General features: G+C 38.8%; 1 protein-coding gene across 2 annotated transcripts in view; it reads right to left on the bottom strand.

Moving 5' to 3' along the window:
• Positions 1-3,233: 3,233 nt before the first annotated feature.
• The window catches only part of BARX2 (BARX homeobox 2), an 81,951-nt gene continuing 71,953 nt past the window's right edge, over positions 3,234-13,231 (bottom strand). For both annotated transcript variants that reach the window (XM_003764406.3, XM_031960904.1), the window contains exon 4: positions 3,234-4,273. In XM_003764406.3, coding sequence (XP_003764454.1) covers positions 4,004-4,273 — 270 coding nt within the window. In that variant the 3' untranslated portion in view covers positions 3,234-4,003. The remainder of the gene's footprint in view (positions 4,274-13,231) is intronic.

The raw sequence follows: 13,231 nt of genomic DNA on the forward strand, positions 1-13,231 counted from the left end.
AAATGCTTTCAGAGTTTATTGTATCTAGAATTTCCTTGCTTACTAATGTGTTAGAGTCAGGATTCAGGAACACCACACAGCCTGGCACCCTGTCATCCAAGGAAGGCAACAGAGGAGGAGGAACTTAAGGGGACCAGGAAGCCTGTCAGGACTGCTCCTGCCTGCTGACTCATCACCCACAGCACAGTGAAGACCTCTTCTAAATCCTAGGGTGAGGGTGGAAGCTAATATGGGAGTGGCAAAGAGGTAGCAAGCTCTTTCTAAAAGCTTAGCAAGGATCTCAGTCAGCCCCTGGTGCTCAAGAATGGGACTCTGCTGACAATTAGCATCTCCATTTAATTCTTAGCACCGTTCTTGATGTTAGGTGAACCAAGTCCAAATATTGCCCTTTCCTCTCCCCAAATTCTTTATATTTTATAGTTTTTAAAAAATAAAACTAAAAGTAAATTGGTTTTCTTTACAATGTAAGGAAGGGGCAAGGAAAAGAATGGCAAATATCTGAATTAGAAAGTGCTTCGAGATCCTTAGAAAGAATGGACCATGATGGAAGATTATTAAGAGAATTTCTGACCTCTGTATTCTCTTCTAAATCAGAAATTCTGGGATTCTGCCAGGGTAGTTCAGCTTCCATTAAGGTGAGCAATAGAAAATTTTATACCCAGGCCTTCTGGTATGGCTTATTGAGCAGAATATCTCATCACTCTTTCCCATTCCTCTTTGGAAACAACTGAAGTTCCAAAGAATATATCTGATGACTCTGAAGTGATCCATTCTAGGAGCCAGAAGAAAACAAGCATTTTAATTTTGTATATTCTAGTAGTCAGTAATTCTAAAGCAAATGGATGAGGGGCAGCTAAATGGTGCAGTAGATTAAGCCTGGAAGTCAGGAGAAACTGAGTACAATTCCAGCCTTAGACACTAGCTGTATGATCCTGAGAAAGTCACTTTAATAGAAGAGGAGGAGGAGGAAGAGAGAGGAAAAGGAGGAAGAAGAGGAGGAGGAAGAAGAAAAGGAGAAGAAAGAGAAAGAAAAGGAAGGAGAGGAAGAAGGAGGAGGAAGAAAAGGAGAAGAAAGAAAATGAGGAGGAGGGGGAGAAAGAAGAGGAAAAACAGGAGGAACAGGAGGAGGAGAGTCTCAGCTGGATGGCATAATCTGTTCAAAGGCTGTTGGATTTGGAGTTAAGAAACCTCAGCTTGAATCCTATCTGTCGCAGCATATCCGTGTGACTTGGACAAAATTGATCTTAATGCTCCAAGCCACAGTTTTCTTCATTTATAAGACAGAAGTCATGTTCAGACCACCTACCTCACATGCAAAATTCTCTGTCATTCTGCAGATCTTCAGAGAATCCTATCAATGAGGACAAAGAATTTTGTAAGGCATAGAGTGCTATATAAGGCTGAGCTATTATTCTTTCCAGGGTACCATGGATAACACACCAGATCTGGAGTCAGAAAAATCTGAGTTCAAACCTGGCTTCAGACACTTACTAGCTATGTGTCCCTGGGCAAATCACTTAACCCTGTCTGCTTCAGTTTCCTCAGGGGTAAAATTAGTGGAGGAGGAAATGGAAAACCACCTCAGTACCTTTGTCAAGAAAACCTCAAATGAGGTCACAGAATCAGACATGACTGAAAAGTGACTGAACACCTGACTGAAACTGGAATATAAGCTCTTTGAGAACAGGAATTGTCTTGCTTGATTATATTCGTAATAACAGCACTTAGCACATTGGCTTAATTTATCAAGCATATGGCAAGTGCTTAATAAATTATTTATGTATTATGCAACTATCAATTACCATATCTACATTTCCAGTCCCTAGGCAGACTTCCTAGTTAGTTTAGGCTTCCACTCCGCTTTTCATTTTGTTAATTCTAGTGCCTTCCTTCAGTTAATTATTTTTCATTTATCCTATACCCAACTTGCTTTTCATATAATTTTTTGCATGTTACGTCCTCCATTAGATTGTGAGCTCCATTTAGGCAGGGATTAACTTTTGCTTCTTTTTATATCTCTAAAACCTAGCATAGTGCCTGGCACATAGTAGGCATTTAATAAATGTTTATTTATTGGTTGATTGATAATTTGATGGACTCGAATTTCGCTAGTACAGGTACCCCTTCTTCCATTAATATAAACTGAAACTCCTCCAATTCTTTCCAATCTTCAAAGTTTTCATTCATGTTATTCCATAAAAGCTTTTCAGTGAGATAGAGCCTTACTTCTGGCTCTTTTAATATTTTAATTAGGTGTTTTTATATGTTATCCCAGCACCTGGTTTTGCATACAGTAGTTGATTAATAAATGTTTGTTGGTTGAGAGTTGGGGTTTACTTCCTCTAGGATATAATATTTCTATTAAGATTATTAGTGTATTGATTTGACCTTTAGACAAAGATCACACATTGAGTCTAACAACTGTATGAATGTTAATTAACATTCTATGCTTTCTTTTCTATCATTTGAGGAAGTGAAGTAGGGCTAGGATAAGACAGTAGCCAGGTAGGTCAGGCAACTCAGCTCCAGAGCTTGGTACTTTTAAAATGAGAGTTGCAATGATTTTAAGATGCCTTAATTACAAGGACTGGAAGCTAAGAACTGGAAACAGGGTGTCAGATGCTAGGATACTGAAGGTGCACTCAGGAACATGCCGGTCCTGTCCCCTGGATGTAAGTCACTGTCACCAGCTACCCCTAAAATGATCAGTGTTGAGTATCCACATTCAAGGATTTGAGGACTGAGAGAACAAAGTTGATAAAGGCCTTTCCAGAGTGGGATGAATAGGATGGGGGACTATGCCTCAGGACCTAAAATGACTTTGCACAACTGTGTGCTTCCATCACACATCTTTTGGATCTTGGTATAGTTTCCCACTAGATCAGGAGCTAATGATTTCCTGTCGATCCACTTGGCCCACTGTAGAGTTTGGGAATAAACCTTCAGGCCTCCTGAAATGAGACTGCATATTTTCAGACTCCTACACCCAGTTTAGGATCCACTACATTTAATTCAGTGAAACCTACCTGTATTAAACACCTGCTCTAAGACAATGGTAGTCCTCAGTGCTGCAAATAAAAAGATTATTGGAACCGAGGTCCTGTTCTGAACAAGCTTCTATCTAGTGACATGCATTTACTCTCAAACAATGGTCTCTCAGGTCTGAATGTGGGAATATGAAATTCCTTGTCGAATTCCTCCCCAACCCCCAAGACAATGAACACACAATCCTATTCAATTATTTATTTTTTAATTAAAAAATAAAAGTTATCTTAACACATCTGCGTTGCAGCTGTTGGGGATGGCATCCCCTCTGGAGCAAGGCTATAGGAAAATGTTCTTGGGTCACCTTATCACCCTTTAATTGGTACAAAGGCACACATCAAACAAACAAACAGGAACTTTCTTCAGAAACAACTCTAATAATTCAGAACTCCCTTATCCCCTGACCCACCCTGCCCTTCTCCCTCCCCTCAAAAAATTTTAAATGTTTTCTTTTAAAGCCTACAAGAAATAAGTGCTAGGTCACCAAGGAAATTGGGCAGCTGCCCCAGTTCTTCCATATCTCTCTGCTTTGATTGGTGGTTGCCCTGGAGCCGATAGAGAAAAGAGCTATGGCGTCCTCCCTCTTTGTTCCAGGATACAGCCTACCCCATAGATAGGTATCTTGTACCCAGCCAGAATACCACAACCATCTCCATGACAACCATGGTGTCAGTAAGATCCCCAAGGAGCTCTCTTCCTTTAGGCAAGTTGGGTAGCCCTGTGGCAGCACACCCTTTCAACAGGAGCAAGGCCTAAAACAAACAAGGGTTCATTCAAGTGCATGCATGCTGATGATGATGTAAGAACATTCTGGGAGGAGGGGAAGGGTTTGCCTGCCTTCTCTCCTCCCCAGGCACATCAGGTATGAGTTCTTTGGTGAGTTTTTTCTCCTTACTTCCCCCTGCCTCCTCTCCTCTTACCCTCAGTCACTCCCTCCCCTCCCAAGAAAAGGTAAATTTTAGCTTGATGATGCTGTCTCCGAAGAGGGAGGTGGCAGCTCCTGGGACTGGCTACTGGGGGACTCAAGGGCCTCTGTGGGGAGATCAGACGCCTTGGGTTCCTCTGGAGGTTCCAGCTTCTTGTGTTCCTGAGTGGGCTCTAGCACATCCTGATTCTGAGCTTGACTATTCATTTTCTCTTCAGCTTCAATCTCTTCTGAGGTGGGGATGGAGTTCTTCTTGGGACGCCCTTTGGGTTTGGTAGGAGCTTCCTGCCCACCTTTTAGAACCTGGGAAGGAGGAAGAGGAGAAATGAAGTGAGGGAAGGAGCTACTTAAAGGACATCCAACAGATTCCATTCAAGCCGTATTTAGATCCTATATGTAAAGCAAGAGGCAACATAGTGCAGTGGAATCCTGCCTCTCAGGCTGGCTGCATTCTGCTAATTACTTATAATTGGTACACAAATATAGGGTGAAGAAATTCAAGAAATCACAGACAATAATAGTAACACTGACAAAGGGAATATGAAGAGGTGGTGAAATCATGATTGATGCCTAAGTTAAATAGGAAGATAAGGATTCTAAGAAGCAGAGGCGAAGAGGCAGTCCATTCCACACATGGGAAATAGCTTTTTCTTTTTTTATATATATTTTTTATAGTTTTGATTTTATTTTTATATTTTTCCCAGTTACATGTAAAAACATTTTTTAATATTTGTTTTTAAAACTTTGAGTTTTAAATTCTTTTCCTTCCTCCCTCATTGAGAAGACAAAGCAATTTGACATAGGTTACATATGTGCGATCATGCAAAATATTTTCAAAATAGATATATTGTGAAAGAAAACATAAAAACCTTCAGAAAAATAAAGAAAGCAAAAAAACATACTTCAAACTGTATTCAGACACCATCAGTTCTTTCTCTGGAGATGTTGGATCTCTTAGATCATTGGATTATTGAGAACAGTTAAGTCATTCACAGCTGATTATATTACAATATTGCTATAAATTTGTACACAGTACATTTCACTTTGCATCAGCTCATGTAAGTCTTTCCAGATTTTTCTGAGAACAATTTGTTCAGCCAGGGAATAGCTTTTTCAAATATATCAAGATGGGCTATTAAGTTTGGAGAACAATTAGAATCCTAGATTGGCTGGAATATAGAGTTCATGAAGGGGAATAATATGAAAAAAGGCTGAAAAGTAGGTAAAAGCATATCATAAAGGTCCCTCAAAGCTACATGAAACAATCTCTCTCTGTCCTAGCAATGAGTATCATAGTTTTGATGAAAAGGGTGCTCAATCCTATATCCTGCAAGATGAAATTGGAATCACGGTCCCTATAAAATATGCCCTAGATTCTCTAGAACAAATCAAATTTTTCTTCCTCTATACTTTGACAGTCAAATACTACTGTGTTAGCATCACATATTTTAGCATTTGCCCAAATACTATCTTTCCTACTTGGTTTGTCTGTGTACTTCTCTAACAAAACTGTAAGGCCTTGAGTGAATGTCTTACAATGCTTATATCTCCTCAAGATATAAGTTCCAGAAATACTCATAGGATACATAAAATATAAAGCAGTAGGAAAGGGGAAAGGCTTCTATTAAGTGCTAGTCATTTCAAAATAGGGCAATATCTCCAAATATGCTAGTGAAATTATCACACAGAGTAATGCATGCATAGGTACTTAATAAATGTTTATTGACTCTAATAGGTGTTTAATTGATAGTTATGTTGAATTAAATTGATTTGAACTGAGTATTCACTAGGGACTTGTAAGAACAACGTCCTGCCCCATGACAATAACATTATCTTTGGCAGCTCTCCGTTAGCCCCACTCCCAATCTCTGTCCATACTACTCTCCTTCCAAGGTATACTATTAGGGTGTTGTTAATAGGATTATTTGAATTAATTATTATCATGAGCCAACAACTACCCACAACTTAGGGTTATTAATGATAAACAATATAGTCATTAAGATGTTGTAATCAGGTTAATGAGCTCTTACAGTGGACCAGTCACTAAGATGCTAAAAGTTCAATTTAATAAGCATGTATTGTGCAACTATGTATAAAGTATGGTACTAAATAATAAGAACTCAAAGATAAAAAAAAAAGAGTTTTCATTCTTCAGATGGGAGTAAGGGGGACATAGCAAGTAAACAAATGACTAAAAAAAAAATTTGAGGAGGAAGAAAACACTAACAACTATGGATGAAAGGGAAAGAAGGGCTTTTCAGGTGATACCTGAGCTGAACCTTGAAGAAAGATAAGAATCCTGAGATGGAGGAGAGGTGTGAAGCAATTAGGAGAGATGGAATGCCAAATGTAAAAAACACTAGTTCATTTGGTGAAAGGAAGGGAGAAAGGAAAAGAGAGAGAGGAAGGGAAGGAGGGAAGGAAGGAAGGAAGGAAGGAAGGAAGGAAGGAAGGAAGGAAGGAAGGAAGGAAGGAAGGAAGGAAGGAAAGAAGGAAGAAAGGGAGGGAGGAAGCACTGAAGATTTCTCAGTTGTAGAATAACATGGTCAGACCTTACCTTAGAATTTAATCCAGGAGAATGAGTGCCAAACTTGTAGTCATAGAGCCCAAATTGCATCTTTGCTCTCCTTTTACAAAATATGTGACTCTGTGGGCCTTGGTTTCCATATATAGATATAGATATAGATATAGATATAGATATAGATATAGATATAGATATAGATATAGATAGATATAGATATGTATTTCTCTCATATTTTCCCCCTCTTTTTTTTGAGATAACTGGGGTTAAATGGCTTGTCCAGGGTCACATAGCTAGGAAGTGTTATATATGTCTAAGGTCAGATTTGAACTTGGGTCCTCCTGACTTTGCCAGTGCTCTATCTACTGCACTATTTAGCTGCCCCCCTTTTCCCTTATATTTAAGCTATTAAATCTTAAAACTTAACTAAGACTTTTGATCCATTTTATAGATGACAGACTATTAATAGAGAGATATTTATTAAGATCCCACTAAATTTCAGCATCATACAAAGTGCTGAGATTGCAAAAAAGAGTCAAAAGACAAGTCCTACTCTCATGTAGTGTACAATATACCTCTAAGTTTCTTACTGGCTCTACATCAATGCTACTATACACCTATTATGTACCAGGAACTGTGGTGCTAGTCATGGGAGACAGAAAGACAGCAACATAACAGCCTCTGCCCTCGAGAAATTTACAGTATATTGGAGGAAGAGGGAACAAATACATATAAGCATAAACAAATTTTTAAATGAATGAACAAACAAAAAAACAAACACATACAACATAAATATCAAGTAATTCAGAGGATGAGAGAGAACACTAATAACTGGGGGAACAAGAACAGGTCCAAAGCAAGAGGCAGCACCTGAACTAAGCCGTGAAAAAACATTGAATATTCCAAGGAAAGGAGAACATTCCAGACATGGGAAACTGCCTCTGCAAAGGCAAAGAGGTGGGAAATGGCATATCATGCACAGGAATCAGAAAATAGGCCAATTTCACTGGAAAGCAAAGTTTTTGAGAGAAAGTGTAATAAATGCAATCTAGAAAGTTGATTGTTCAGCTCAATTTTTCATTTGTGTCTGTTTCTGGATTTCCATCTTCCAGCTTATGTTACAGATAAGGAAACTAAGGCAAACAGGGGTAAGTGATTTGCCTAGAGTCACACAGTTAGTCTGATACAGATTTGAACTCATGAAGATGAGTCTTGTTGACTTCAAACCTGATATTCTATCCACTGTGCCCCATAGCTACTGAATATAGTTTACCATAAGGAAAAAGTTCCTAAGAACAAGGGCTATCAGAAAGTGTAAAGGGATGCCTCAGAAAGTCATATACTCTCTTCAAGTAAAGGTTGGAGGAATATTTGGTGAGCATATAGTATAGGGGAATCTTTTTGTCAGCTATGGGTTTGACTAGGGATCTGTGAGATCTCTTCCAACTTTAAGAATGTGACCCTTAGCAGAGACCGAGATAAAAGGATGGATAATATAAAATCTTTAAAGAACAACTTTTTCTTTGCCTGACTCTAAAATTCTTTGATCTAGTCTAATTATATAATTATATGAGCAAATTCAAGCATAGAGATGTCAGTCAATTGGTCTACTATGAGGAAAATAGTGGGATACAAAGAAAGGCCAAAAAATAATTCCTGCCCTCAAGGAGCTTACAGTCTTAATAAGTGTCCTTAGATCACCAAAGATAACTAAGAGAAGTATATCTTCATTGTTTCCCTATTCAGGTCCTACCTGTGTCCTCTAGGGAATATATTCCATACTTAATTTTTAACTTTCTTATCACTGAATGAATTACTATGCTTTCTCAGGGCTCAAATATTTATTAACTAGATGATGATGTACCACCTTCCCCAAGTTATTTCTCCTCTCTTGAGTTTCAGTGTCTGTGTTAATGCAATAAGGGAGTTGAACTAAATTATCTCTGAGGTCTCTTCCAGATTTAATATTCTATTAATCCATAAAATGATTGCTTTTGGCCAAAACCTATAAATCAGAGCACTTGAATATCTGTTCCACAAGTTTGGGACTGATCAATTTTCTTGGGAATTGATATGAAGGAAGCTCTTAATACATAAAAGGACTTGATTTCCTCAGGTTATTTAAACTATGTCTTTCAGTAGCATTAAATTTCTTATATAAAATTCAGAAATTTCTCAGAAAATTTAAAAGTTTATATTGGCTAGAAGAAACTCGGTTTTATCAGCCGAATAGATTCCAATAGATATTCCATAGGAACTTCAAATTCAACATGCCAAAAATAGAATTACTCTTCATACAAATTCACTCCATTACTGACCCTTACTATTTCTTTCAAGGGATACCCACATCCTTTCAGTAACCTATGTTTCCCAGTCATGGGATTATGTTTCATACTTCCTGCTTTTCTCACTTCATGTAGCCTAGGATTTGGAAAGTCTTGTTATTTTCATATTGCCACAGTATTCATCCCATGTGTTTCTTCTCTACTCATATAGCCAACCACCTCAGGCCTTCATTGTCTCTGATCTGGCCTACTGAAATAGCTTTCTAATTGATAACTCTCATTTCTCCAAACCTCTACTCAGCTGCTAAGATGATATTCCTAAAGTAATTTTTTTCCTATGTTAACTCCCCATTCAACGAACTGCAATAATTGTCTATTATTTATAGAGTCAAATTTAAACTCCTTTGTTTGGCATTTAAAGCTGTTTACTGCCTGAACTCAACTTCATTTCCCTGATTTATCATTCATAACTCTACAGTATATAATTTACAATCCAGGCTGGTCGTCTTATTGTTCTTCATACATGCTTCCCTTTTCTATCTTTACACATCCAAGTCTGAAATAATTTTATCATCACCACCATATCCTAAAATAATGATATTCCTTCAAAACTAAGCTCAGATACACGTATTATGCTTTTCCTAATATCCTTTCCCTAATATCCTATAACCCCTACTTAGTGCCCTCCATACTTTACTTTCTAGTTATTGTGTGTGTGAGAAAGAGAGACAGAGAGAGAAACAAGAGAGAGAGAGAGAGAGACTGAAAGAAGAGAAGAGGAGAAGAGAGGAGAGAGAAAGGAACAGAGGATTGAGGCAGCTAAGTGGCACAGTGGAGAAAGAGCTTAGAGTAAGGAAGTACTGAGATAAAATCCAACTTCAGTCACTAGCTGTGTGACTCTGGGCAAGGACTTAACCTCTGTCTGCTTCACTTTTCTCACCTGTAAAATGAGAATAACAACAGCACCAACCTCCCTAGATTGTTGTGAGGATCAAATGAGATAATAAAAATTGCAAAGTGCTTAGAATATAGGTAGTGTTATATAAATGATAGATATGATGATGATGATGTACATATACATGTCTCTTCCCAATGGAATGTAAGCTTTTTGTAGGAAAAGAGGGTATTGATGGGGTTCTAGTGGCAGTCAAAGAGTTGTGGGCAGGTCCTTTGTGAAAGAATTCACAAACCCTTAATATTAAGTGGCAAAAATGGAAGTTTATTGTTGGATGAGAAGTCAGCCTTACTAGAAGACTGACTTCCTAGTGGCAAAGTCCTGTTTGGGAAATGGAGGCTGGCACTGAGAATGTCTTCACAGGGAGCAGGATCATGGTAGCTATGCCAAAGAGCCAAAGCATGTTCCTTTGGGCATTCTGCAAAGAAGTGAGTTTAAAATTGCTCTTTGATAGAAAATCTTAAGACTCCAGTTTAAGGTTGAAAAGAAAGCCTAAGTCCCCAGCCTAGATCTCCAATTGAATGGAAATCACTTAGAAGGCTCCTGGAATTTGGAATTTCCCGAAAAGGGTCTGCATCCCTAAAAGATCAATAGGGGTGATTTGCCTTAGAAAAGCCCAGCCAGGAGGATATGCTCTCTCTCATAGACTCTCTGGAGTCCAGGAGACCCCAATCTCTCTTCTTTTGCAGATCAAAAAGGGACACAATTTCAGAGTGATTAATTTTACAGATTAAAGGGAACACAGTTTCACATCCCCATCGGTATCATTTTTTTGTTTTGTATCTTTAGCATGTAGCTGGATTTTAAAATGCTCATTGATTGACTGATTAGGTCAGATCATTTCAGGGGCTGTTAATGAACACATGACTACTGGCATTCAGGTTAAACTAAATGTCTTTGGGACTCTTGGCTATGAAATGCCATGATTCTGTGACATAAGTACCCTAAACACAATTTGTCCCTAAGCCTCTTGTCAAATAAGAAAGTTATACTACATGATCTCCAACACTTATGGAAACTTCAGAGCTGTTAGGAACTCATGAAACTAAGTTGTTACTCTTCATAGCTGATGAGAGGAAGTTCCCTCCACTGATAAAATCACATATCTGACCCCTGTCCTCTCTCCTCCCCCAAATCTCCTGCCAAAGGATTTTATGAATCTACACCACAGAAGGAGCTACGAGTCCTCAGGTGGCTGAACTGCAATAACAAACAGACCTAATGTGTCAGAGTGATGGTTCTTGCCTGAATGAGTCCCTTTTCAAGCTTCCACCTCATTGTCAAAGCAAAGACAAATCTTTAATAAGGCATTTGTACTGACAGGATTTCCCTTTAGGGAGAAGAAGTCTGTGGATGCATTTCTACCAAAGTCAATATCTGATCATGATTTCAGGCTTTCTTTCGAAAGCACCCGCCTGAGGAGAATAGGGTGCCAAGGTGGAGTTTGTGTTGAAAGTAGCTCCACTTACTATGAAAGGAGTTATACAAAATTAAGTTACCTGGTATAACAATCAAGTTATAAAAGGGCAGGTCTAAAGAAGCAACCTAATTGGGAAAAGAAAGTCCAGCCCAGGCAATTAGTGAACACCACCCACACAGTTTGGATAGACCCAACCTGGCCTTTTTCCTACTTTGAGGGAGAAAAACACAACAACAATCAAACCATTTTCTAAATGGAATCAAACATTCATGAGTGGTAATAATTAGGAGATAACTATCCTCTTCAGCAGCTTCAGGCACTCGACCTCTGGCCCCCTGCCTTTCAGCACACCTGAAACTGCAATTATCTCACCCCCACCATCCCACACCCAGTCCTGCATATTCAAATGAGCCTTTGTTGACTTGCAGTCCACGTCCTCCCCCTCCCCCCTCCCTATGGCCAACAATTCTCCCTTGTACCAATTTAACCCCCCAGGGTCAGGAGTGGCCTCTAAATTGAATGTGGGCTGGGTCACACACCTCTCCCAGGCTCTCAGGAAAAACACCTGGCAAGCACATCGACTTCTTCCATTAGACATCCCTGTTCTAATGCCAGATTGAAGTAAAGCTACTCTTTGCATACAAAGAATTTGGTTTTTTGTGACTTTACCAAGGCGATTGGTCTGAAATCTTCCAAAAAGACCAGGAACTGGACCAGATAATCTCCCAAATTACATCCTGTTCCTTCCCATTTTTAGGTATATGATTTACAATATTGCTTCTGGTTGTTTTTAGAGGTTTTTTATCTTATCCATCCTGGCTCCACTCCCCCATTAGTCTCCCAGATGAAAGGTCAAGGACAAGGGTACTTTCTTCCCTCATTTCAATATTGCCCCAAAATGTTTTGCATCACTGGATGTAATTGTTGAGAGATTCTTCAAAGCCAAAAAAAAAAGCTCAAATTCTTTAGAATCAGCAACTCTCCTCCCTCGGCATTGCCAATAGAGATACTTTTTGCTAAAGCTAAAATTCCCTACTAGGCTACAAACATGGCTGAAAATGCAGATGAATGGAACTGGTGGCTTGGTGTTGGTCACTCATTATGCTAGTAGAGTCGTCAGTCAAAGAAAAAGCCAGGTCCCTGGAAATCTTAAAGAGTTAGCTTTGGTTTGTCTCTATGGGCCTCTGAAAGTTGAAGACAGAGAAGTGCCTTCCAATTTAGATTCTCTGACTTAATCCTTTTCCTGATACTTCGATTCTAATTTCATGGTTTAGATCCAGAATTGCTGGATCGTGGAATTAATAGGTCAAATGTCAGGAATTGTTAGACTGCTTCTCCTAATGCTCTCGCAGCTATTGAGTGAATTTTGAGGGGCTGATTATCCCTTCTGGATTTTCTGAACAATGACGCACTTGCAATTTATTGCAACATTCTGTGGATGTTTCTAGAGTAAAATCCAAGAGCAACAGAATGAGTTTAGCATCTAAGATGTGAGATGAAATTTACTCAACCCGCTATGGTTTACCAATGATGACCAGTAAAGACTAGTTAGAGATGCTATCTCAGTTTTGGCAAACTGGCAACTCAGCCTTTGGCAGTGGTATGAGTAACTGAGAACCAAGTACTAATCTTTTTCCAGTTCCAATTAGGGCACTAGCCTTGGAGATATCTTTATTGCCCAATTATTATTTTTTCCTTTTCCTGCCCAGTAGCTTAGTTTGCACTAATGAGATTAAAGTAGGTGTGCTAAAGTTTTCAAGAATTTGTATTCTACTAGTGGTCCAAAATTCTCTAGGTGTGAATATGCCTCAGTTCGGCCCTTGAAATGTCCTTTTTCAAGGAATTTCAGGCATTCCAGCGCAGAGGAAGAAGAGATTTAAAGGATAGTCTAGGTAAGAATCTTAGAAAGAAGAACAGGGGTCCCAAATTCTAAGAAAGAAAGGAGAAAAATAAGCATTAATAAGCACCTACTATGTTCTAGTGCTTCTAGTGTGCTTCTTGATCATATTCACTCTCATTCTTTCCTAGTAATAATAACTAGCATTTCTACAGAACTTTAAGGTTTACAAAGCACGGTAAT

Source organism: Sarcophilus harrisii, chromosome 3 (assembly GCF_902635505.1).
Source record: "Sarcophilus harrisii chromosome 3, mSarHar1.11, whole genome shotgun sequence".
NCBI classification, from domain to species: domain Eukaryota; kingdom Metazoa; phylum Chordata; class Mammalia; order Dasyuromorphia; family Dasyuridae; genus Sarcophilus; species Sarcophilus harrisii.